Source organism: Leucoraja erinacea, chromosome 23 (genome assembly GCF_028641065.1).
Source record: "Leucoraja erinacea ecotype New England chromosome 23, Leri_hhj_1, whole genome shotgun sequence".
In the NCBI taxonomy this organism is placed as follows: Eukaryota; Metazoa; Chordata; class Chondrichthyes; order Rajiformes; family Rajidae; genus Leucoraja; species Leucoraja erinaceus.
The window spans coordinates 14,944,284-14,971,759 of NC_073399.1; the positions used below are offsets into that span (position 1 = coordinate 14,944,284).

Consider the following 27,476-nt stretch of genomic DNA (forward strand, 5'->3'; position numbering starts at 1 on the left):
ATAAGTCACGGGATGACAACACAGAGAGGAATATACTCCAGCGCGTAATTCGGTGGTTGAGATTGAATCAGCGAGCGCCCTATTATCAAAAATATATTGCAAGGCAAGTGTACATGAAGTGAGCCGTGAAATTAACCAAACAGAATGAGATAGAATTATGTCGAAGGAAGAAATAAACACAAGTAAACTACAAAATTATTTATGAGTATCATTGTACGGAACAGATAATAATTCCTAAACTGTAGTCTTTGAGATTCAGTATCAATTTTTGTTGAGCTCCAGTGCAAAATGGAGGCATACCACAGCAAGTTCTGGGATGGAGAAAATTAAACAAGCGGAAATTTGAGCCACTGCCTTTGGTCTCATTTCTAACCCAAACCATATTCCTCATATCTACAGACATAGTATTCCACCTTCCAAACTTGTTACAGCAATATAGGGCAGTTAGGACAATTTACATTTCACTCCACATCTCTCTGTATCTCTGACACCTTTTTGTCTCCTTATCTACTTTTTGGCTCCTTGTGTCACCCTTTTGCCTCCTTTTCATCTTGAACGTTGTCCACCCATCTGCTAATCTAAACCCCATTCACCGGTACCAACCTGCCACTTGACAGGCTTTGTCACACCCCACTTCTTTTCCAACTTTCTTCCCCCTACTGTAATCAGTCTGAAGGGCCACAACCAGAAACGATGCCCATCCACATACTCCAGAGATGCTGCCTGACCCACTGGGTTACACCAGCACTGTGTGTCCATTTTGTGTCCAAAACTGTCTTCTGCACAAGATTCCACCATCTGCAGTTCCTTGTGTCCTCAACATATTATTTGCTTGATAAAGGATCCTCCAAGAGGCAAAGTTTTATGAGTTCAACAATGTTAACAAATGATAGTTGCCACTCAAGGTACAGTGATGCATTTAACACTGTGGATTTTCATCACTAGATAACATAATTGAATCTGGCAATCACAGAAATCAACAGTGCTGCATGCAACCCGTATGGCAACCGCTGTTGTAACCTCAACTGAATTTTTAAAATGGTTGCAACGCATTAATTTCCTTCCCGTTTTTCCAGATGTTAAACTTTAAAGTTACAAAGCTCAATAAGCAAAAAGCAGTTGTTGACATGGTTTACGCCGTCTACAAAAAATAAAATGTTGCAAACACTCAACAGGCCAGGCAATTCATGTTTCAGGAAGACACAAACGACTGCAGATGTTGGAATCTAAGCAAAAAATTGGTTAGCAAACAATTTTCACTCTTTGATGGACACAAAATGGTGGAATAACTCAGCAGGACAGGCAGCATCTCCACGGAGAAGGAATGGGTGATGTTTCCGGTCGAGACCTTTCTTCAGACGTTCCTTCTCTCCAGTCACCCATTCCTTCTTTCCAGAGATGGTGCCCGTCTCGCTAAATTACTCCGACATTTTATGTCTCTCTTCGGTGTAAACCAGCATCTGCGGTTTCTTCCTACACAAGTTTCTCCTTTTTCACCAGTTGTGAAACAGTTAAAGTTTAAGGGACATGTACCTGAAACTTTAACTGTTTCTCTTTTTACAGATGCTGCCTGGTCTGTTGAGTGTTTGCAGCATTTTCTGTTTCTGTAGGAGTGATGAGCCATTTGGTCCCTCAAGATCTTTTTCAACATGTTTTTTTTTTCAGATTTAGGATGGCAGATTGGCGCAGCTGGCAAAGCTGTTGCCTCACTGTGCCAGTGTCCCGGGTTTGACCTTGACCTCAGGTGATGCCTGTGAGGAGTGTGCACGCTCTCCCTGTGACTGCGCGGGTTTCTTCCCACAGCCCAAAGACGTGCGAGATGTAGCATATCTGGCCTCTGTAAATTGTCCCTAGTGTATAGGGTAGTGGACCCGGAAGTGGGATAACATACAACTATTGTGAATGGGTGATTGATGGCCAGTGTAGACACGGTGGGCTGAAGTGCCCGTTTCCATGTTGTATTGCCAATCTAAACAAAAATAAATCATGGCATTGATGTTTTTGACGTTCATTTACCCCTGCTCCTATGTTTGGATTAGGCCAAGATGATCCTAGGCTAAGATGGTCATCAAGAATTCTAGAGGGATTCAGGCAGCAATCTGGAGAAAAATAGGTGATGATGTTTCGGATCAGGAGCCAGACTGACTGTAGTAAGGAGACTGGGGGAAATAACTGCAAGCAAACAAAAAACAGGACAAATCATGATGGGCATATTACTTGCATACGCCTCCATCCAAATTTTCACACACAATTTCAGTATAAAATCACAGCTATTAATTTACTTGTACAAGTGTGCATATAAATTTGCTTGGTTGTTTTTTCAGAACGTATGTACCATCATTGCCCAAACAACATATCCAGCAATAAGCAGAAACAAAAAACTGCAGATGCTGTTTTATACCAAAGATAGGCACAAAGTGCTGGAGTAACTCAGCAGGTCAGGCAGCATGTTTCGGGTCAGGACCCCTCTTCAGACCATTATCCAGTAATTTTCCCACAGTACTGTTTTCAGATCAGCCATTCACGAATGAAGAAATGGCATATTTGCACAAAAATATATAAAAATATGATTTGCAGCCACTTAGTTAGTTAGAAAATGAAAGAATGGAAAATGTTGGTGTGATTTATGTTACTTGACAGAACTTGGACTGGGTTTCACTGCTTTGAGTAAACAAACCAGCATTTTGTCAGTGTTTGGTGTCCTAGATCTGTAAACGGTAGACTAATCCACGAAGCACTACCTGGACAGCATTACAGAGCTGCTACACAAACTGGAGATCTGGATATTATAATCCAGTTGAAAGATTTGATTTTGTACAAACTCATATTGAATGTAAGATTTGCTAATATAGTCTGGGAGTGAAGGAAAAGGCTTGCATTCATTTACAATGTTTCTCATGCAATTAGCAGCCAATACAGCAACTTCAATGCATAAAGTATGCAAAGTCGCCACGTATCTGTCGCCAACAGTTACAAAGTACTCATTACACTCCTTCTACGCTCGTTTTGAGACGGGCAACGTCACCCCAGGTTTGCCGGCTAATGACAACACCGCCAGCGTGCTGGCTATCGAAGCTGAAGGGAGGTCCATCGCTGGGGATGTCCACACATTCTCGTTGTCCGAGCACGACGTGAGGAGGGCTCTGACACATGTGAACACGAGGAAAACTGTAGGCCCAGATGGCATCTCGGGGCGAGTACTTAAGTCTTCTGCTATAGTTAGTTCCGGTGCTCACTACACTATTCAACCTCTCCCTGGTCAAGACCGTGGTCCCTGCCTGCTTCAAAAGATCTATCATTGTACCTGTACCAAAAAATGCCTCCCCAGCTTGTCTGAATGACTACCGTCCGATGAAATGAAATGATTTGAGAGGCTGGTGAAGAAACACATCTGTGCCTTCCTCCCTCGCAACATGGACCCGCTACAATTTGCATACCGTCCAAATAGATCCACGGACGATGCGGTCTCCCAGGTTCTGCACACCGTTCTCTCTCACCTTGACAGCCAGAGGGGCAGAGGGGGGGGGGGGGCTATGTGAGAATGCTGTTCATAGACTTCAGTTCAGCCTTCAACACAATAGTCCCCATCAGACTAGCTGAGAAGCTGCTGGAAATTATGCTCAACACCCCCGTGTGCCTGGGTCATGGACTTTCTCACCGCTGGGCCCCAGGTAGTCAAGATGGGAAGAAATACATCAAAGTCCCTCACCCTGAGCACAGGACCGGAAGGTGCAACTCCAGAGCCAACAAGATCATGGGAGACCACTTCCACCCCAGCAACAGACTGTTCCAGCTGCTACGGTCAGGCAAACGCCTCCATTGCCATGCTGTGAAAACGGAGAGGATGAGAAGGAGTTTCTTCCCAGAGGCCATTAGGACTGTAAACTCCTATCTCACCAGGGACTAACTTTACTGTACCAATTTACTGTTGTGTTGTGTCTATTTAAAATTGCTGTTTTTTCTTTATTTTCCTCCCACAAATATGTAATATGTGAATATGTGATTCTGTTCCATTCTGTTTAATAGTTTTTTTGCACAATCCGCAAGCATTGCCACTTTTCATTTCACTGCACATCTCGTATTTGTATGGGACGAATAAACTTGAGTTGACTTGATGGTCCCTCTATGATACGGTGGCCCTCCGAACTACCCCCCCCCCCCCTTGCCAAATCCTCAGGTCAACTTTTTAGTGTAGTCTATAATGTATCCCACTGTTCCCAGATCAACCATTCACTTGGATGCAGGTGACTGCTGAACCCTATTAGTATTAATATTAATACATGCATTATACACAATGTTAAGATCACAGAGGTTTTCTAAATGGACATATAGTGCTGGAGTGACTCAGTGGGTCAGGCAGCATCCTTGAAGAACATGGATAGGTGATGTTCCAGAAAAGATGAAATGTCATCTATTTAAGTTCTCCAACGATACTGTCTGAACGGCTGAGTTACTTTGCACTGAGCACTTTGTCCATTTTTTTCTAAACCAGCATTTGCAGCTCCTCGTTTCGATGACACTCAAGATTGCAATTTTCAAAATGCACGCTTACTTCATGCTTCTCAAATGGAACATCATATCTATTGTACAGTTTGTCCTGGCCTCTCCTTCTACCGTGCTCATCATGATAAGAATTTAGTAGCAACTTGTTCTAAATTTAACCTCAGCTGCTGCTTCAAACACAATAATCTTTCACCTGACCTACAGTGACACTGCAAATTGTTTAAGAATTTTTTTTTTTTGAATGCTATGTGGATCAAAGAGGTTTTATAAAACAAAAGACAGGAGAGCAAAAATGGACAGAAAAATCATGAATACTTCCCATTTTCAATTCATTAGCTCAGGAGATGTGGAAGTGACTGGCAAGACCACAAATTTCATTTCCCAAAAAACAGTGATGACTTAAGTGGGCCATGTAACAATTCAGTCATTTCAAAATTTATTTTCCCATGGCTAATGTTTTCTTTGATTTCTGATATATTTTTTTAATATTACAACCTAATTCCCAATTGTTAAGGTGCAATTCAAACTCCTGTATATGAGATAATGGTCCAGCTCCCTGCCAGACAAACTTTAATGTCTAAGTGAAACTTGAGGTCACATAAAATCCTGACATGAATTCAACTGAACATTCAAGTCCAATTGTCAAGAGTGTTTAATTGGCATTTGTACCAGCAACAGAACAAATTACATTCTTACTTACTGCAGCTTTGCTGGCCCAATTAACCCAATAATACACAAATAAATATAATAATCAATTATACCAAAAAATAATTGCACGATAAATTAATCTTCAGTAATACTAAGTAACCAGATCATAATAGTGCAAAACCAAGGTTTGTAGTGTAACAAACACAAAATGGATCATACTGTAGCTCCTGAGGTAGGTTGAAGTTAGTGTTGTGAAGTGTTCACGAGCCAGAATGTTACAGAAGGAAGAAACTATTCTTGAAGTGAAGGTCCCAGTGGTTCTGTAACTTCTTCCTGATGATAGTTGCAAGCCGAGAGCGTAGCCAGGGTCGTCTACATATTTGATTATATTAGCTGCCTTCTTGAGGTAGCGCCTTCTGTAGATCCCTCCGATGGTGGGGAGGTCAGAACCCGTGATGGATCAGGCAATGTCTACCACTTGCTGCAGCCTTCTTCACTCCCGAGTTACTGAACCAGGCCGCGATGCAACCAGTCTCTACCATAGACCTGTAGAAGTGTGACAGAGTTTTCAGCGTCATACTGAATCTCCTGAATCTTCTAAGAATTAGAGGCATTGAGGTGCTTTCTTTGCAATTGCAAAATTTAGATGAATACATAAACTAGATACAAGCTTACTGCACCAGGCACTCAAAATATTGTAACATAGAGGAGCCTTCAAGTCCTGAAGAACAGCAAATGCCGAAATCAAGCAATCTGACACACAAAATTACGAGAGGTCCAAAAGGCTGCTACTTGAAATATTTAACTTGTTCCCCTTTCAGATGCAGACTGGCTTGCCAACTGTTTCCATTAATCTGAGCACTCCCAACAAGAGAAGGCTAAATGGTTACCTATGCAAGTCATTTTAATGACCTCTCTGAACAAATATTGGATCTGCTGAGGTTATCACCATAGAGAATCTCAAAAAATGAGCACTGATGTTAACTAAGGCACAGCCCGGCCCTAAAACAACAACAAAAAATGTGCCATTTCAACTGAAAGTCATATCAACCTCTGAGGTTTGCTCAACTGTCGGTTGAGGTCATTTGCCACAGTTCTTCCCCAAGTTGGCAATGGTAATGAACATAGGAACCCTCCAGGAATAAATTACTTCACTGCTACTGACGCAGACACAGGAAAAGGCTCTATTTTAAGCCCTGGTTGAGTTGGGTCCACTCTTGCCTCGCGAGTCAGAAGGTTGGGGTTTAAAGTTTCACTCAAGGCTCTTGGTTAGACAAAAATCATGGAACATAGAAGAGTACAGTAGAGGAACAGGCCCTCTTGGCCACAGTGTACATGCTGAACATGATGTCAGGTTAAACTAATCTCCTCTGCCAGCACGCGATTCATATCTCTTCACTCCATTTTCACATGCTGAAAAATGTCCTCTGTGACTTCAAATAAAAGTTACTCTAGTTTAATTTAGCGATGCAGCATGGAACAGGCTTTTTGGCCCACCAAGTCTACCCCGAAGATTGTTCACCCGTTCATTATCGTTCTGTTGTCCCACTTTTGCCTCCACGCCCTACAGAGGTTTACAGAATTAGGCTACAAACCCGCATGTCTTTGGGATGTGGGAGGAACCAAGAGCATTCTGAGAAAACCCACGCGGTCACAGGGAGAATGTACATCCGCACAGATTGTACCCAAGGTCAGGATTGAACCCAGGACTCTGGTACCCTACCAGCTGCGCCACTGAGCTGCCTTAACCTTAACCTCCAAGGTTTGCTGCAGATCCTCTATTATGTTGTTGCATTTGCCACAATTCTTCCCAAACTTGGCATGGCACTAAACATAGGAGCCCTAAACAGAAGATGGCAATCTGGCACCTCAAGCCTGTTTTGTCATTCAATGGAATCATTGTGAATTTTGTGTAATGCCACATACCAATCTTTGGCCCACATCCTCTCAGCCACTTGGCTAAAAAGCCTCAGGTTTAAAACAAATAAATTACCCAAGCACCAATTCCCACTTGGAGAAGAGACTTTAAAATTGAAGGCAATCTGGGCAATACTACAGAGTAGATGAAGCTGCAGTTCAATGCCTCTGCTGAAACTTGCTGACGACGTGGTACACTGTCAGAGGTGCCACTTTTCAGGAGACAATGAACCAAAATGTGTAGGAAGGAGCTGCATATGCTGGTTTACACCAAAAATAGACACAAAATGCTGGTGCAACTCACTGGGTCAGGCAGCATCCCTGGAGAAAAGGAATAGGTGACATTTCGGGTTGAAACTCTTCTGAAGAAAAACCCTTCTTCATTCAACCCAAAACGTCACCTATTCCCTTTCTCCAGAGATGCTGTCTGACCTGCTGAGTTGCTCCAGCGTTTTGTCTATGAACCAAGAGACTCAACTTCTCACTCAGATAGGTGGAAAAGACCCCATGGAATTCTTGGAAACAGAGATAAATTAGCTGAAACCTTATTTAACCATTAATCGATGACATTAGCTTAAATTACTTTATAATTTGCGTGGACACGCAAAGTTGTTGCGCGCAAAGTGGGGTCATTCCTTTTATCTAGAGATTAGAATTCCTTGTTAGTTCAGGGACACGTCAAGAAAACCTACAATCAATGTCTCAGGTGAAACGGTTTATGATGGGCCTCGATACAAACATCCTAGTCAGTAAAGCCTCCATTCCACACACACAAAAAAGTCTTGTGTATCGATTGGCCTTTTGACTTAAGTATAACCTCAAATTTTCATTTTGTTGTCAAGTTTATGTATAAAATTTAAGATAATGTAATAGTTTTAATCTAAACAGTGTTTGCTTGTATATTTCATATCCATATTTCCTTACCACATAGAATGCCATTCTGTCCATCTAATCTATGCTGGCATTTAGAGATTCCCATCAGTTCCATTCCTTCGCCCATTTCCCAGTGGCCTATTTTCGCTTGTATGCCCATAAGCTCCCCACAAATCTCCTGCCTCCCACCTACACTGAGGGGTATTTCCTAGTAGCTAGCTAGTCTTCCATCACATCCACAGGATGTGCTTTTCATCCAAATTCTTTCAGTGTTATCAGTTGGCACTCTTCTAATCATTCTTTCATTTGGAAACTATAATCCTTGGAGAATTTCTGGACGCACAAAGATAAAAGTGAACACATCAAAAGCATTCCCTCAGTATAGATACACACGAGGAGGGACGGGCGAGAAAGATAAATTCACCACCAACAAAAGCTGAACACAATGGTGAAAGGGCAGCGAGAACACACTCAGGGCTGCTTAGGTGCTTAGCAAATCTTATGGAAACGGAAAGTACACTTGCAGTATTGAATGAGTATTCTACACCTGTCTGCACTAACAATGACTGTCAAAGCAACATGAAGGAGATGGCAATACATTTTACTAATGTTCAAAGTAGCAAAGTAAAATCTAAATGCGATCTATCCTCGGGCACTGAAGGAAACATTAATTTCAAACATCAAAAAGTAAAAACTGCAGATGTTGCAAATCCAAAATGTGAAATTGAAAATGCAAGGGATACTGAAAAGGTCAGAGCACCTATGGGGAGTGGAACAGAACTTAACATTCGAAGTCGATAACCATTCTTCAGAACCAGAAAAGGTTAGAAATTGCAAGTTTGATATGGCAGGGGAGTGGATGGGATGGAGAGAATGTCGGGAATAGCCTGTGCTATGGAATGGATCGTTAGAAAGGGCGATTAGATAGGCTGGGTTTATTCTCACTGGAACACAAGAGGCAGAGGGGCAACTTTAGGCAAGGCAAGGCAAGTTTATTTGTATAGCACCTTTCAACAACAAGGTAATTCAAAGTGCTTTACATAAAACATTATAAGCATTGGAAAAACACATATGAAATGACATTTAGATGTAAAACGATTATTAGATTATTCAGATAAAATAATTACAAAATTAAAAGCAATCAAATAAAATATTTAAAATAGAATAAAACCAGGAATAGAAGTTTATAGAGGTTAATAAAATTATGAGGGCATAGAAAGAATAGAGGATTTTTTTTCCTCAGTGCAGGGGTCTGGAAATAGAGAGCACAGGTTTAAGGTGAATGGGGAGGAATTTAAGCAGAGATCTGAGGGGCAAGTTTTTTTGCACAGAGGGTGGTGAATATCTCGAACAAGCTGCCAGAGGATGTGATGCAGGCAGATAAAATTAAAATGCTTAAATAGCATCTAGACAGGTACTTGGATAGGAAAGGTGTAGAGGGAAACAGGCCTAATACAGGCAAATGGGATTAACGCAGATAGACATCATGGAGGGCTTGGACAAATTGGGCCTAAAGGGCCCGTTATGTGCAGTACGTTTCTATGTCAATAGCGTCACCAGTGACATCTTCCCCTCCCGGTGTTCCAAAAGGATTGTTCCCTCCATGGCTCCCAAATTTACTTTTCAAATCAACATCTATTCAAACAGCAGCTTTCAACATAAACTTGGGAAATGCACTATTTGTCGTATTACCTCTTCCCCTTCCAGTATCCAAGGACCCCAGCACTTCTTGGAGCTGAAGCTTTCCGTCCAATTTAGTCTCCATAATGTCTCCTCTACATTAGGGAAACTAAATGTATATTGGCAGATCACTTTGCAGAACACCTCTATTCTGTCCACAAGGAAGAGTCTAATATTCCCGTTTCCCATCACCAATTCTTCATCCCATGCCCACCCTGACATATTTTGGCCTCCTGGCCTGCTCCAATAAAGCCCAACATGAACTTGAGGAAGAGCACCCCATCTTCCAACCAGAAATGTCACACTCCTTAGGACTCAATATTGAATTCAACAATTTAAGAAAGATAAGCAGCCCAAAAACATAGGTGCAAAGGTGTTATCACATTCGCCCTGGTATTTTCCCAGTTGGTATTGTTATACTAACTGGTCTGCAGCACCCTGTTTTTCCTCTCTCCACTTATTTAAATCGCAAGGTTACATTTATCACCCTCAAATCCACCAAACTATTCCATAATGCACAGAAGCTTTGAAGGTAACAACAAACAATAGTTTCTATGTCTGGGATGCTAGTTTAAACCGAAGATGGACACAAAAAGCTGGAGTAACTCAGCGGGTCAGACAGGATCTCTGGAGAAAAGGAATAGGTGACATTTCGGGTCAAGATCCTTCTTCAGACAAAGGATCTAAAAAGGATCTCGGCCAAAACGTCAAATATTCCTTTTCTCCAGAGATGCTGCCCGACCCGCTGAGTTACTCCAGGTTTTTGTGTCATTCTTCAGTTTCTATGCCTATATCTTTTGATACACTAGAATGCAAATGAATAGATCCCAGTTATTTATCTGCAATTCCTATTAATTTTTTCCTTTTTTATTCAAAGACAATACAAATTTCCTTCACTTCCATCCTTTTTATTGGATTCTTGCTTCCCCAGTAATTTTGGAAAGTCATTTCTGTCTACTTCCGTAAACTTAGGACTAAAGTATTTGTGTAATTGCTCAACTGTTTATTTCCTATTATTAATCTTTATGTTCTTGCCTGTAAGGGACTTACATTTGTTTTCATTCTCTTCATCAAAGACTTGACCTTTTTTTGTTGAATCTTAATCTGTTTCCAACCTCAGGCATGCTACTCTTCTGGCAACTTTTATGCGTCAGATCTGACTGTGTCTTTAACTTTTTTTTGTTAGCCAAAGTTACATTGCTTTTAATCTTGTTTTGACACAATTTCTGCATTACTCCTTTAATTTTTGTCATTGTTTATCCACCATCACGTCTTTCTTTTCAATTGATCTTAGCCAACTCATTCCTCATGCCCTCACGCAGTTTCCTTGGTGCAATGTGGCCTTTCCAGTTTGCATCAAATTAGCCTTTTCAGTTCAAAGCAATCATAAAAGTTGGCAGAGTAGCAAGACTGGAGCATCAACCGCTCCTGTCTGACCTGGCTGTCGAGCATTCTGGTTCAGAATTCTGTCAGCGCTATGTTTTTTGTATCCCAATCTCCAATATTGTATTCCATTCTCCCTTCATTCATCTACATCTCCAACATTGTTACTCATCTGTTTATACCTCCTTCGAACAGATTAAAAGTCATTGAGTCATCCAGCACAGAAATAGGCTATTCGGCCCACCATGTCCATGCCTACAATGGGCACCCACCTCTATTGATCCCACTTTGCAGTAGTTGACTTGTAGCCTTCCATTCCATGATTATTCAAGCTAGATATCTTGTAAAAGCTGCAAACAACTGTTACCTGCACTCTCTCTAGCAATGCATTCCAAGTACTCACCACACTGAGTAGATAAGAGCTCCTCAAGTTCTCACTGTATTTTGGAAATAAATCTCTTGTGCTTTAACCAGAATCTAAATCATCTGGATTATATGTGATTAGTAAGGTTTCACCACTTTCTCTCAGCCAACACCATCATCTTCGACACCGGAAATTGGAGGAACAGCACCTCATATTCCGCCTGGGTTGCTTGCGTCCGGATGGCATGAACGATGAATTCTCCCAATTTTGCTAGCCCTTGCTGTCTCCTCTCCTTCCTTAACCCTCGAGCTGTCTCCTCCCATCCCCCCACTCTCGGGCTCCTCCTCCTCCCTTTTTCCTTCCTTCTCCCCCCCACCCCCCATCAGTCTGAAGAAGGGTTTCGGCCCGAAACGTCGCCTATTTCCTTCGCTCCATAGATGCTGCTGCACCCGCTGAGTTTCTCCAGCATTTTTGTGTACCTACCATCATCTTCTATATCAGCCAGTGTCTCAGACTTGTTCCCATCATGGACATTCCCTTGATTCTCTCTTCCCCTCCAACCTCTGCAATTTAAAACATGCTTAATCTCCAAACTTTCCTCATTCTGACAAAAAGGTAATTGACAGGAATATTAACTCTTATTTACTGTAAATGCAATTCATGTTTTACCGACTTAGCCAAGTTTTTGGATCACCAAACAGAAGATTGTGTGCTCACACACTTCCAGAAGACATTTCACAAAACACTATATGACAAATTAGAGCATAAAATGAACAGAACAGTTGACAGGTATATAAAATTGACTGAGAAGCAATAAGCAGGAAGTTATGTTGAAATGTCAGCTTTCCATTCCCCCTACAGATGCTGCCTGACCCACTGATTTCTTACAGTACTTTGAGTTTTCCTCAAGTTACATTAAGGGCTTTTTTTAAGAATGCAAGAAATTGTATTTCCCTGGATTTGGATCATTGCTCTTGATATTAATGTGCATATAGAGCATACATTTCAGACAACTCACACATAATCTACGAGGAGAAAAAAAATCGAAAAAAAGAAATGGAGAGATATTTGCAAAATTAAATGCATGATCAAATATATAGCCTTGGGTGGAGAAGAGTAATATTAATTAAATAAAGTGTTAAATTGATGCTGGAACAGAGAGCATAGAATTTAACTATACATAACTGCATTAAGTTACTGGTCCAGGCAGTGTATGATGTCCTGCCCAGCCTATCGAACCTCTTCATCTGGGGCAAAGCGGAATCTCCAGATTGCCCGCAATGCTCAGGCAAGGGGACGTTGGAACACACCCTGAGCTGGTGCCCAAAGTCTCTTGGGCAGGGCCGGTACACATGGCGTCACGACCAGGTTCTCAAACCCATTGCAGAAGCCATCAGCATGGGAATCTGCAGCTGCAGATGAGAATGCCCCACCACCCAGATGATCACCTTCGTGAAGGCCGGAGTGCAGCTGCCAAGAACCACAGCAGCCAGGGATCAGTCAGGAATCCTGGCGACTGCGCAGGACTGGCAGCTTTCCGTAGACCTGGTGAAACAGCTGAAGTTTCCACAGCACATTGCCACGACCACCCTGAGGCCAGATATCCTCCTGGTCTCAGAGGCGACCAAAAACATCATCTTATTGGAACTGACAGTGCCGTGGGAGGACCGTCTGGAGGAGGCCCACGAGAGGAAGATGGCCAAGTATGAAGAGCTGGTCATAGACTGCCGCAAGCAGGGCTGGAAAGCAAGGTGTATGCCGATCGAGGTTGGTTGCAGAGGTTTTGCAGGGCAATCGCTCTACAAAGCCTTGAATGCACTGGGCATCAACAGAGTGGCAAGGAGAAGGGCCATCAAGAACACCACAGAGGCAGCGGAGAAGGCATCAAGATGGCCCTGGATCAGGAGAGGAGGTCCATGGGGAGGAGCGAATGCCACCTGAACACGTCGTGGTCTGATCAACCACGGCTGGGTCGCCTGGGTGAGGGTGTCTGATGTTGAAAGACTCGAAACACCCAATGACCCTAGGTTACATCACTGATGATGTGTTCAGGAGCATCTATCGATGTAGTTGTATCAATGAAGAGACAAACAAGCACACAAGAAGATTAACAGTGTCCAAAGGAGCAGCTCTTAAAGATAGCGGAGTCAGGTGATATGGGGACAAGGCAGGAATGGGGTACTGATTGGGGATGATCAGCCATGATCACATTGAATGGCTGTCCTGGCTCAGAGGGCCAAATGGCCAACTCCTGCGTCTATTGACATAAACCAAGCACCTTCCCAGACCCCCAGGGGTTGGGCTTTGTAGAACAACCTCTGAGATACTTCACAGATGCATTGTTTGGGAGAACAGGAGAAGCACTGACATATAAGAGAATGTATTGAACAGATGGTACTATGATCATAGGGAAAGATATGCTCTGAATGTACTTTATTTCCAAAATACAGAGCGCACATTTTTAGAACAAAAGTTTGAGATCCTTGGCATTAGCCAAAAAAACATAGCAAGGAAATGATGCTCCTTCTATATAAAGCAATGGGTAAGCCTCCAATGCTTTATAGTTAGAAATTGAGCAAACTTTAGGACAAATGCCAGGGAGGGCATGTAGAAGAGACATACTGGAAAAGAGACTGGGACGTGGGACTTTAGTTTTATGCATAAATAAGAGAAGCTAGATTATTCTTGAAATACATTTTAATGGAAGATGTATTTGTGGTTTATAAAACAGTAAAAGTATGTTTAAAGAGCAAATGGCATCTGATTTACAAAGATCAACATATATTTCAGCAGATAGATAAATGGAACTAAAGGCAGCATTAGGAAGGAAAAACATAAATACATTCAAAGATGTTCAGAGCTCAAATTTAAAACCTATAAAAATGTGATGAAAACAGATTCAATAACATTTAAAAAATAAATAAATAGTAGAATGGAGGAAATAATTAATAGATATTTGGAAAACTCTTTCAAAGAACAGCTGTGAAAGGCCAAATGGTGTGTCACTGATTTCACCAAGGTAACTACAATCGCTCGATTCTTTTTCATAGCTTCACTTAATTTATAACAATGCAGATAGTGTCTTCAGAAAGTATTTTCTACCTCAAAGGGAGCAGAATTGAACACACAGGAAACTTTGGTGCTGGAATCGGGAGCTAAACACAAAAGTGCTGGAGGTACTCAGCGGGTCAGACAGCATCTGTGGAGAAAAAGGACAGACGACGTTTCAAGTTGGGGCCCTTTGTGAAGGAGAAGGGCCCATAATGTCATCTGTCCATGCCCATTACAAATGCTGCCTGACTTGCTGAGTTCCTCAAGCACTTTGCATTTTGCTGTAGAATTGAATGCAGCAACCCAAGTGCAGGCAAATGTTCCATGGAGAGTTTAGAAGATTATTTTTGTGAACCCATGCATAACAATTCTCAGTACACATTAGCCCTTTCTAGTTATGATCCCACCAACAGTTTTGCCTTTTTTATCATTAGATGCACTGAACATCTGAGGATATGACATGGTCATCACACGCCTCAGCACTGGTGAGAAAGGCAAGGCAGCGCCTTTACCACCTCAGGCAATTGAGGAAATTCAGAGTGTCTCCGAGGATCCTCCAGTGCTTCTACGCAGCGGTGGTGGAAAGCATCTTGTCCGGGAACATTACCATCTGGTTCGGGAATTGCTCTGCCAAGGACAAGAAGGCTCTGCAGAGAGTACTGCGTTCGGCCGAACGCACTATGGGAACTTCACTCACCCCCCTGCAGGAACTATACAACAGGAGGTGCAACTCCAGAGCAAACAAAATCATGAGAGACCTCTTCCACCCCTGCAACGGACTGTTCCAGCCGCTACGGTCAGGCAAACGCCTCCGTTGCCATGCAGTGAGAACGGAGAGGTTGAGAAGGAGTTTCTTCCCAGAGGCAATTCGGACTGTAAACGCCTTTCTCACCAGGGACTAACTGTACAGAACGTTTTTCCTTCTATTATTTATTATGTAAAATAATATGTGTGTTATGATTGTGTTCATAATTTGTTTGGTTGTTTTGTTGTTCCGCGAGCATTGCCACTTTCATTTCACTGCACATCTCGTATGTGTATGTGACAAATAAACTTGACTTGACTTGACTTGACTTGACATTGGAACCATAATGTCTACTATTCCTCCAGTCCATTTATACATTTTACACATGCAATGTGCATAAAAGAAATACTAGTGCTGGAGTACTCTGCAGTCTAGACAGAAATGAACAAATTATGTTTGAAATTTAGACACCAGTTTTTTTGCTCAAGGTTAAAACATCGGCAGACTCATGTGTCTACTGTAGAACAAAAATATTGCATTAGCAACTTCATTGTCAAGCTAACAAAATATTAACTAATATAACTATAATCACTTGATTCTTATTGATAGCTTCACTTAATTTATAATAATCACAGAACGGGTCACAGCAATGTAGATAGTGCCTTCAGTAGGTATTTTCTACTATCCTAGGCTTTAGTTTAGAAAAACAGCGCGAGATCAGGTCCTTCGGTCCACCGAGACCGCACCAACCAGCAATCCCCGCACATTAACACTACCCTACACACACTAGGGACTTTTTTTACATTTATACCAAATAAATGGTATAAATGTAAAATATTTTAAACATTTATACCAAGCCAATTAACCTACAAACCTATCTGTCTTTGGAGTGTGGGAGGAAACCGAAAACATCGGAGAAAACCCATGCAGGTCACGGGGAGAACGTACAAACTCCATACAGCCAGCACCCGTAATCAGGATTGAATCCAGGTCTCTGGCACTGTAAGGCAGCAACTCTACTGCCACGCCACCGTGCCACCAAATTAGTTTTAAGTCCAAAGTCATTCACATCCTTCTCTTCAAGATGCAAAGCTATTTTAAACATGCTTTAAAAAAAAAAAGTATTTTGAACCAATTTTCTTCTGTTTCCAAGCATTTGTTTATACGGTAATGACATGTCATTAAACAGCTCATGCTGTTCATTTTAGATTAGTTGGCACAGAGTTGCTGTGAATAGACCTATTGCCTCAAAGTTATAAAGGCATACAGCAAAGAAACAGGCCAGTTAGCCCATTACATTCACGCCAATCAGTGGGCATCCACCTGCATTATGTCCGATTTTGCCCAATGCATAGGGGATTTACATGTTCAGTTAGACACTTCTTTTATGCTGAAAACCATGACCTCCAGGTTCTTCCCAGTAACCAATCGGCTCTTGAACGCGACACAAAATTAGCCACCCTCAGCAACTATGATCTAACATGGACTTGGTTTTGGTTGCACTATGGACTTTGGTTTCCATTATTATAGTCTCACCTTATGGTACCCAATATTACAGATTAATAAATGATTGTATCATTAATCATTGCACATTTGTGTGCAATTGCATTAATGTGCCTGTAAATCTGCAGCAAGTAAGAATGGCATTGTCCCGTTGCCAGTACATATGTCAATTAAACACTCTTGACCCACAGGTGGCACAGGAGCAGCACGGTGGCATAACGGTAGAGCTGCTGCCTCACAGCACCAGAGACTCGGGGTTGATCCTAACTGCGGGCGCTGTCTGTAGGGAGTTTGAACATTCTCCCCGTGACTGCATGGGTTTTCTGCGGGTGCTCTGGTTTCGTCCCACTCTCTAAAGACGTACAGGTTTGTACGTTAATTGGCTTCGGTAAAAATTGTAAATTGTCCCTGGACAGTGGGTAGGATAGTATTCGTGCACGGGGACTGCTGGTTGGCGCGGTCTTGGTGGGCGGAAGGGCCTGTTTCCACGCTGTATGGCCACAGCTTAAAAACTAAAACAGAGCATAATATTAACTGCGAATTTTAATATTAAACTCTCAGCATTTTATATTTTAACAAGATTTGTTGAACCAATAATCATATTAAGTATTTGCCAAAGTGGATCTTTTTGATGGTACACAAAAAAGCTGGAGAAACTCAGCGGGTGCAGCAGCATCTATGGAGCGAAGGAAATAGGCAACGTTTCGGGCCGAAACCCTTCTTCAGACTGATCGGGGGCGGGGGTGGGCGGGGACAAGAAAGGAAAAAGGGAGGAGGAGCCCGAAGGCTGGAGGATGGGAGGAGACAGCACGGGGACTGAGGAAGGGGAGGAGACAGCAAGGACTAACAAAATTGGGAGAATTCGATGTTCATGCCCCCAGGATGCAGACTCCCCAAACGGAATACGAGGCGCTGTTCCTCCAATTTCCGGTGCTGCTCGCTGTGGCCATGGAGGAGACCCAGGACAGAGAGGTCGGAGACGGAGTGGGAGGGGGAGTTGAAGTGCTGAGCCACTGGGAGGTCAGCTTGGTTATTGCGGACCGAGCGGAGGTGTTCGGCGAAACGATCGCGCCCAACCTCCGCTTGGTCTCACCGATATAGATCTGCTGACATCTAGAGCAGCGGACGCAATAGATGAGGTTGGAAGAGATGCAGGTAAACCTCTGTCGCACCTGGAACGATTGCTTGGGTCCTTGAACGGAGTCGAGGGGGGAGGTAAAGGGACAAGTGTTGCATCTCTTGCGGTTGCAAGGGAAAGTGTCCGGGGAGGGGGTGGTACGAGAGGGAAGGGAAGAATTGACAAGGTAGTTATGGAGGGAGCGGTCTTTGCGGAATGCAGATATGGGGGGAGATGGGAAGATGTGGCGAGTGGTGGGGTCACGTTGGAGGTGGCGAAACTGACGGAGGATTACTTTTTGTATGTGATGGCTGGTGGGGTGAAAGGTGAGGACTAGGGGGACTCGCCCCTTGTTGCGAGTGGGGGGGTGGGGAGAGAGAGCAGTGTTGCGGGGTATGGAAGAGACCCTGGTGCTAGCCTCATTTATGGTGGAGGAGGGGAACCCCCGTTCCCTGAATAATGAGGACATTTCAGATGTCCTGGTGTGGAACGCCTCATCCGTGGAGCAGATGCGGCGTAGACGGAGGAATTGGGAGTAGGGGATGGAGTCCTTACAGGAAGCAGGGTGGGAAGAAGTGTAATGGATCTTTTTGATCACTGTTTCTGAGGAAGCCTCGTTCAGCTGAAGTCTCCATTTGTCATGTGAAGGATCAAAGCCTGGGATAATAAATATACGAGGGATATCCAACACTGCTGCCATTCAAATAGAACTAAATGCTGATCAAAGGAAGTGCAGGTCTCATGAGGAGGAGGAGGTCAAACATATCATCTGCTTATCCTTGACTCCCTCATGTAATAACATTCCCAATAATTAAATAAGGATCAGCCCTTGCCCTTGGAGAATAACAGAATTTGAATAGTTGCCATCAAATACACACGGAGACTGGTAAAAATTCCTACCAGCATGTTCGCAGAAGGTTACGAGGAAATATGTACATTAAATTGGCAATAAAAATTAACACTTTAAGAACTCACCATGCTATCAAATAAAAAAAAATGAATGTACAATATCATGTGATTTGAACAACACCAGAGCACATGCAATTGTCAAATTATACTACATATTAATATATAGGGAAGTGCTGCAGGAATATATATTCAAAAGCGGAGTTGGACTCCATTTCTTGTCAGGAGTAAAAGTCAATGAAGAAATACTCTATCCCAGCTCCTGAGAAGCCCAGTACATAAAATTTCCCAGAGCTCGACACTAATAGACTATTTCAAGCACAGCGATCCGTACAGGAAATGGATTTACTCCAGATCTTAATCGATCATTTAGCTTAACTGGTCCAGGCCAGTGTATGTGCTACACATGAATCTTCACCACTCCACTTCATCCATCTGCACCTCTTCCTACTCCTTCCCTCATTTACTTCCATAGAAGCAGTTGATTCGAGGTAGATACTGTAGTTTCACAACTACCTGTGCTCCTAGCCTGATTGGCAATTAGGCACCTTCGTAGAACAGTACAGCACAGGGAAAGCCCCATTCTAAGCACAATATCTGTAGCTGAACATAATGCCAAGATAAATGAATCACATGCATATGGTCCATATGCTTCCATTCCCTCCATATGCATGTGCCTATCAAAAATCCTCTTTGAAGCCACTATCGTAGCGGCCTCCACCACCACCCCAGGAACCAACAACTATGTTTAAATAAGAACTTGCTCCACGCATCTCCTTTAAACTTTGCCCCTCTCATCTTAACACTATGCCATCTCATCTTTGATACTTGCACCCCGGTACAAAAGTTCTGAATGTCCACATTCTCACCCACTACATAGAAACATAGAAATATAGAAAATAGGTGCAGGAGTAGGCCATTCGGCCCTTCGAGCCTGCACCGCCATTTAATATGATCATGACTGATCATCCAAATCAGTATCCTGTACCTGACTTCTCTCCATACCCCCTGATCCCTTTAGCCACAAGGTCCACATCTAACTCCCTCTTAAATATAGCCAATGAACTGGCCTCAACTACCTTCTGTGGCAGAGAATTCCAGAGATTCACCACTCTCTGTGTGAAAAATGTTTTTCTCATCTTGGTCCTAAAAGATTTCCCCCATATCCTTAAACTGAGACCCCTTGTTCTGGACTTTCCCAACATCGGGAACAATCTTCCTGCATCTAGCCTGTCCAACCCCTTAAGAATTTTGTAAGTTTCTATAAGATTCCCCCCTCCATATTCTAAATTCTAGCGAGTACAAGCCAAGTCTATCCAGTCTTTCTTCATATGAAAGACTCTCTCATAATACACCTCTCATCTCATATATTACTAAATCTCTGTTCTTGACCGCTTTTGGCCTTCTGTGCTGTGATTTCCGAGATAACGGCGCCACCTACGCCCGTCATTTTTGGCCACCTCGCTCAGAGTCCCCCTCCGCCGCCTGTGAGCCGAGGATTTTTCCCGTCGATGAAAAATGACAGAGATATTAATGTTTATACATAATTCCCCATTCTCTCTGCTGCCCCCGCTGGCGGCAGGGGGAGGGAGGGACTATAAAACCAGGAAGTGGTGTGCCTCAATTAATTTCTGCAAGATGGAGCTCTGTCAATTACTCTCTCTATCTCGCTCTCTCTCTCTTTTGTTTTCCCCCCTTCTCTTTCACCCCCCCCTCCTCCCCCCTCTTCCTCCTCTTCCCCCCTCTCTTCTGCCCCCTCTCCCTCCCCTCCCCTCTCTCCCCCCTCTGTTCCCCCCCTTTGTCTGTTTAAAGACAGAGATGAATTATTACACCAGCAAAAATGTTCAGTCAGAAGACTTGCACTGTGATCACAGGTTTTAAACAATGCTTGAAAGTCTTTTTATACACTCACCCCGGCAGCAAAACCAAGACTTCCATCCAGAATTTGTTTCTGTGTAGAAAAGATGAGTAAAATTAAAACACAGAGAAGAAATACAACATTCCTCATCCTTCTGGACCTTAGAATGTCTGAAAATGCTTCAATCAACTTCTGATGTTCAGATGCTTTTGAGCCAAACACAAGCCAATTTGCACCAAGATCCTGCAAACAGCAATGAGATCAATAATGTTGAAAAAGCTAAATATATTTTGCTTGCTCATTCACACTTCAAAACTGAACAGTCACCCATGTGTCAAATTTGAAATCCTAGCCTTGCGCAACTGATCAGTTACACTCATGAGTAAAATGTTGTTTATTAGCGCGAGTTTTCCACCCACTTAGTCTGGAGAAAATAAAAGTCTGAAAACTAACAACGAAGAAGGGTCTCGACCCGAAACATCGTCTATTCCTTCGCTCCATAGATGTTGCCCCACCCACTGAGTTTCTCCAGCATTTTTGTCTACCTTTTTTTGCAGCAGCTGCAGTTCTTTCTTAAACAAATCATTTACGCGCTCTTCCTTCAGAGTTTTTGGTAAGTTCACAGCTTTCTCGTATTTACCATCCATAGAGTACAAAAGGACACTGCTCAAGACTGGCAAAATAATATTGTTTGCGCTTTTTGAAAGGTTAATATAATGTTCATGTGATAGGAGCTGAATTAGGCGATTCGGTCCATCAAGTCTACTCCACCATTCAATCATGGCTGATCTATCTCTCCCTCCTAACCTCCTGCCTTGTACCCATAATCCCTGACAGCCATACTAATCAAGAATATATTTATCTCTGCCATAAAAACATCCATTGACTTGACCTCCACAGCCTTCTGTGGCAATGGATTCCACAGATTCATCACCCTCCGGCTAAAGAAATTTCCCCTCATCGCCTTCCCAACAGAACGTCCGGGACAATCCTCACTCAGCAGACAATGGAAACTATGATAAAGTGGAAAATTCCACCCACACATGTGCCCTAAACCAATTTCATCCCATCCTCAAGATGTAGTTACACTAGAAACAAACAAATGCAATACTCTCAACACATCAGGTAGTCTCACAGGAGATGGTAAAACTATGTTCCACCAAAATTCTGATTATTCAATCACAGATAAAGCTTTACTACAGTTATTCATTACATTCTGAAGTCAACTAAACCTCATCAAATCTATTGCACTCCAGAGATAGTCCTTATGAAACAGTTTAAACCAGCATCTGCAGTTCCTTCCTACACAATGTTTTGAGAAACATGCCTCGCCATTTCAGAAAACATAAGCTTCCTGTCACTTAAAGTGTGTCGTAAAGTCTCAAAAACAGCTGCTAAAACGTTTACTTCAATTTATACTGGGATATACGAAAATGCCAAAATGTCAACTGTAATAAACTATTAATGAGCAATAGAAAGTTTTCATAAGATGATCGAAAAGAACTGTCAGGTCATAATAGCAACAACACCATCATCATCATTTATATCTACTTGATCTTTGAATACATTCTACTTTATTGCAAATGCTTTGCAGATTAATACATTGTGAGGAGGAAGATATTTCTCGTGACGGAAACAGGCCCTTTGGCCCACCGAGGCCGCGCCGGCCAGCAACCCCCTACACACATTAGGGACAATTTTACAATTGTACCAAAGCCCATTAGCCTACAAACCTAAATGCGTTTAGACTATGGGAGGAAACCGGAGCTCCCGGAGAAAACCCACGCAGGTCATGGGGAGAACGTACAAACTCCGTACACAGCACCCGTAGTCGGGATCATACGCGTGTCTCCGGCGCTGCAAGCGCTGCAAGTTAGAACCTCTGCCACTGCGCCGCCGTGGTTTAATTTAGTTAAGCGTCGCGTGTACTGAATCCCAGGAAGAGCATGCTGACCTGCCTCCACGACTACTGTCTGGTCGCATTAACATCCACCATTGTGAAGTGCTTCAAAAAGTTATGAATTTGGAGCGCAGTACAGTGAGGGGTGATGTACAGAGATGTATAAAATGATCAAGCGAATAGATAGGGCAAATGCATTCTCCCCACACCCCAGAGTATGCTAATCAAGAAGACAAGAGGGGAAAGATTTTATAACAACCCAAGGGTGATCCTTTTCACACAAAGGGTAGTGGGTATATGAAACAAGCTGCCAGAGGAAGTAGCTGAGACAGGGCCAATAACAGCATTTAAAAAACATTTGCACAGGTACATGGATAAGGACCCAAGCAATCGTTCCAGGTGCGACAGAGGTTTACCTGCATTTCTTCCAACCTCATCTATTGCGTCCGCTGCTCTAGATGTCAGCAGATCTATATCGGTGAGACCAAGCGGAGGTTGGGCGATCGTTTCGCCGAACACCTCCGCTCGGTCCGCAATAACCAAGCTGACCTCCCGGTGGCTCAGCACTTCAACTCCCCCTCCCACTCCGTCTCCGACCTCTCTGTCCTGGGTCTCCTCCATGGCCACAGCGAGCAGCACCGGAAATTGGAGGAACAGCACCTCATATTCCGTTTGGGGAGTCTGCATCCCGGGGGCATGAACATCGAATTCTCCCAATTTTGTTAGTCCTTGCTGTCTCCTCCCCTTCCTCAGCCCCCCTGCTGTCTCCTCCCATCCCCCAGCCTTCGGGCTCCTCCTCCTTTTCCCTTTCTTGTCCCCGCCCACCCCCGCCCCCGATCAGTCTGAAGAAGGGTTTCGGCCCGAAACGTTGCCTATTTCCTTCGCTCCATAGATGCTGCTGCACCCGCTGAGTTTCTCCAGCTTTTTTGTGCAACCTACATGGATAGGAAAGTTGGATATGGGCCAGATGTGGGAAAATTGGACTGGTCTCGATGGGCATGGACGAGTTGATCCAAAGGGCCTGTTTCCACGCTGTATGATGATGGCTTAATAAATAAACCAAATCATCAAACTTCAATCAACAGGATAGATGAACACATGAAAATGCTGAAATGACAACACACTTGAGATTTGTTTTCCAATCCCTTGTGGCACAATGCCAAATAACACATTCCTTGTGCCTTGTAATTTACTGTTTCTAACTTACTCATATTTCGCATCGCAAAATGCATCAGAATTAAATTGTTGTTTATTAGCGCGAGTTTTCCACCCACTTATTATTATTATCCAACACTCCACCCAACTTTCAATTTGAACTATAGTCTATTGTATCCCTAAACTGATATGTCCCTCTCCACAATGTCACCAACCTTTGTGTCACCCACAAGCTTACAAATGAACGCACCTCCATTCATTTCCAAGCATATCACAATCAACGGGTCTCAGCTCCAATCCCGTTGTCCATAGATTAACAACCAGAAAAGCATCCTTCCATCACTACCCTCTGCCGCCATGCCAATTTTGTATCCTGTTAGCCATCTTGCCGTGGATGCGTTCATCTTCAGTATTTGCCCAAGCAGTATGTGGTCAAATGCTTTCATGAAATCCACATGGACAACACATGAATGCCCCTGCTACGTACATCAATCTTCTTCGTTCCTGCCTCAAAAAACTCAGTCAATTGAGTGAGCACGAGGTCATGTTGACCATCAATGATCAGCCTTATTAGTTCCCATTCCACGGAAGTTGCCTGACCTACCTAGTGTTTCTTTTAGCAATAGTCTCCACTTTCATTTCAAATTATTGCCTAAACTTGATTAAATCTACCAACGATCTCTCATCTCACACCAAATGTTCTCTCATCTCACAGACCTCAGTGGGACATGCAGCACCTCCCTGGTTAACTCATCCCTCTCCACCCAAACCACCTCCTCCCCTGGTACCTTCCCCTGCAACTGCAGGAGATGCAACACCTGTCCCTATACTTCCTCCCTCGAATCTTTACCAGGGACCCCAACAGTCCTTTCAGTTTAAGCAGAGGTTCATGTACCTCCATCAACCTCATCTGCTGTATCCGTTGTTCAAGATATGGATTCATATATATCAGTGAGACCAAACGTAGATTGGGCGATTGTTTCGCTGAGCAACTTTGCTCAGTCCGCCTGGACATACCCGATTTCCCAGTTGCCAAACACTTTAATTCCCCTTCCCAATCCCACACTGACCTTTCTGTCCTCGGCCTCCTCCATTGTCAGAGTGAGGCAAATGCAAATTGGAGGAACAGCACCTCATATTTTGCTTGGGCAGCTTACAACCCAGTGGTATGAAGGTTACACAAAAAAGCTGGAGAAACTCAGCGGGTGAAACGAAGAAGGGTTTCGGCCCGAAACGTTGCCTATTTCCTTCACTCCATAGATGCTGCTGCACCCGCTGAGTTTCTCCAGCTTTTTTGTGTAACCTTCGATTCTCCAGCATCTGCAGTTCCTTCTTAAACCCAGTGGTATGAATATTGGTTTCTCTAACTTTAAGTAACCTTTGCATCCCCCCCCTCTCTCCATCCCTCCCCCACCCAAGTCATATCAGCTTCAAAAGCATCTTGTTGAGTCGCATTGCCAATACTTATTTTCACCTAAGTCACAGCTAACAATGACCCGTTTCCTTTATCATAGTAACTTTTTTACATACCTTACATAGAAACATAGAAACATAGAAATTAGGTGCCGGAGTAGGCCATTCGGCCCTTCAAGCCCGCACCGCCATTCAATATGATCATGGCTGATCATCCAACTCAGTATCCCGTACCTGCCTTCTCTCCATACCCCCTGATCCCCTTAGCCACAAGGGCCACATCTAACTCCCTCTTAAATATACATTCATTTGCTTCATATATCTCTACATCACCGTCTACAATATGTCTTGTTTCCCTTCCCACTGACTATTGACCCGAAACATCACATATTTTCCAGATGCTGCCTGACCCACTGAGTTATTTCAGCTTTTTGGGTATATTTTCAGTTTAAACCAGCATCTGCAGTTCCTTCCTACACATGTAAGAATATAAATTTATTTACTTCTGGAAAAGATCACTAAATAAACACACATTACATTTCATTCCCAAATGCATGTGCCCTTGATACATTTAAACGTCAAAGAGGAGCAAAGTGCCCATGCCACTGGTGTACACTGACCTATTTTGTGATGTTTTAACCATCACTGTGAACCTGCTGTAGATCCTTAGCTCATTGCATTGAATCGCCACTGTTTTGCTCTTTCCATCCCAAGATGGTAATGCTGATCAATCCCACAACCTTTTAATTCATGGTGTTGTCCATCATGGGTATTCAAATCCAGCTGTCAGTTTTTCCTACCATTCACACTTCTATGTATGTCATCTACCATGCACAGTGCCGACTATGACTTTAATCTTTGTGACAAAGGCATACTTGGGAAAAATACATCTGCAAGGTGTTAAGTTATTAATAAATCTATCAAACACTGCTGTAATTTCTACATGGTGAAACCAAAATGTATAAAATGGCCTTTATTAAAATCTGACAATGTGCACTTTAACCACGTGTGATTTGTTTCATTACAAATCTCAAATTGTGGAGTACAGAGGCAAATAAATAAATGATGGGTCTTTGTCCCAAACATTATGGAGGGCATTATAGCACAAGATTGTGAAGGGCTTCCCCTGATATATACGTATGTAAATATGGGTCCCTTTTCATCATTCAAATCAGATTCTGCATTGATATCTCAATGCCAATCTCACCCCTCCTGTGATTTCAACTGCGAACGAAAAATCAAACCAAGAACTGCAGATGCTGTCAATTTCAAACAAAGCTGAGGAAGGCTCTTTAACCTGTAACATTCATGCTTTCTCTTTCCGCGGAGGCGGTCTAAACTGTTGAGTGTATCCAGCACTTTCTGGTTTTGTTTCTGAAATGCAATTCTTCAGAGGCAGTAATGAGGTCCGAAGCCGTACCCCAACCCAAACCCAGGCAGAGTATCAATTTATCCAGAGTCTGAAGAAGGGTTCCAACCCAAAACCTCACCCATCCTTTTTTTCCCCAGAGATACTGCCTGTTACTCCAGCACTTTGTGTCTCTCTTTGGTATAAACCAGCATCTGCAATTCTCTGTTGCCCGTCAATGAATCCTGGTATTAGGATAGAAAATTAAGTACAACTTGCAATGACACCGCCAGCACTTTGCAAATGGCTGGAGGAGTTTATGGGGCAGTCATTGATTGGGTTGGATTTGCCTTGTTTCGTTGCTGATGTTACACATCACCTATCATTGACTCTTATGATTAACCTTCCTTACGTTGTGCAAACCTTTGAATCAGAGCAAATATCTTTAATGATTTCTAATAGAAAATCTTTTTTTTCTCATCCTGTTATTTTAGGCAGTGGATGGGGTGACAGAGTCACACAGCGTGGAAACAGGCCCTTCAGCCCAACTTGCCCATACAGACCTATATGTCCCATCTACACTTGTCCCACCTGTCTGCATTTGGACCAGATTCCTCTAAACCTGCCCGAACCATGTACCTTTGTAGGAACGACCTGCAGCTGCTGCTTGAAACTGAAGATGGACACAAAATGATGGAGAAACTCAGCGGGACAGACAGCATATCTGGAGAGAAGGAAGGGGTTTACCCTGACTCCGAAGCGTTGCCCATTCTCTCTCTCTCCAGAGATGCTGCCTGTCCCGCTGAGTTACTCCAGCATTTTGTGTCTATCTTCTATCCATGTACCTGTCAAAATGATAAATTCAATCGGCACAAGAAGATGTGCACAGTTACCAACCTGCCCCTGTGAGAAAATGAAGACCAGAGCAGCTCCAGCAGCGGTGAGGCCCCAGGTGAAGAAGGTGCCGAGCAAGGTCTGCCAGACGGGGCTCCAGCCCTCAATCATCTCTCCCTCTCCCTCACTTCACCCTCTCCCCCTCTTGCTCTCCTCCACTCACTCTCTTCCTCTTCCTCCTTCTCTCTCCCCCTCTTCCTTTTCTCCTTTTCTCCTTC

At 43.2% G+C, this 27,476-nt stretch overlaps 1 protein-coding gene across 3 annotated transcripts in view; it reads right to left on the reverse strand.

Annotated features, from left to right (window-relative positions):
- The window catches only part of LOC129708260 (zinc transporter ZIP11-like), a 515,212-nt gene extending 487,736 nt beyond the window's left edge, over nt 1-27,476 (reverse strand). For 2 of the 3 annotated variants that reach the window (XM_055653905.1, XM_055653904.1), the window contains exons 1-2: nt 27,262-27,476; nt 20,603-20,641 (exon numbers count right to left, since the gene is read on the reverse strand). In XM_055653905.1, coding sequence (XP_055509880.1) covers nt 20,603-20,641; nt 27,262-27,369 — 147 coding nt within the window. In that variant the 5' untranslated portion in view covers nt 27,370-27,476. Of the gene's footprint in view, nt 1-5,370; nt 5,698-20,602; nt 20,642-27,261 lie in introns of all 3 variants that reach the window. The other variant, XM_055653906.1, reaches the window with a different exon arrangement.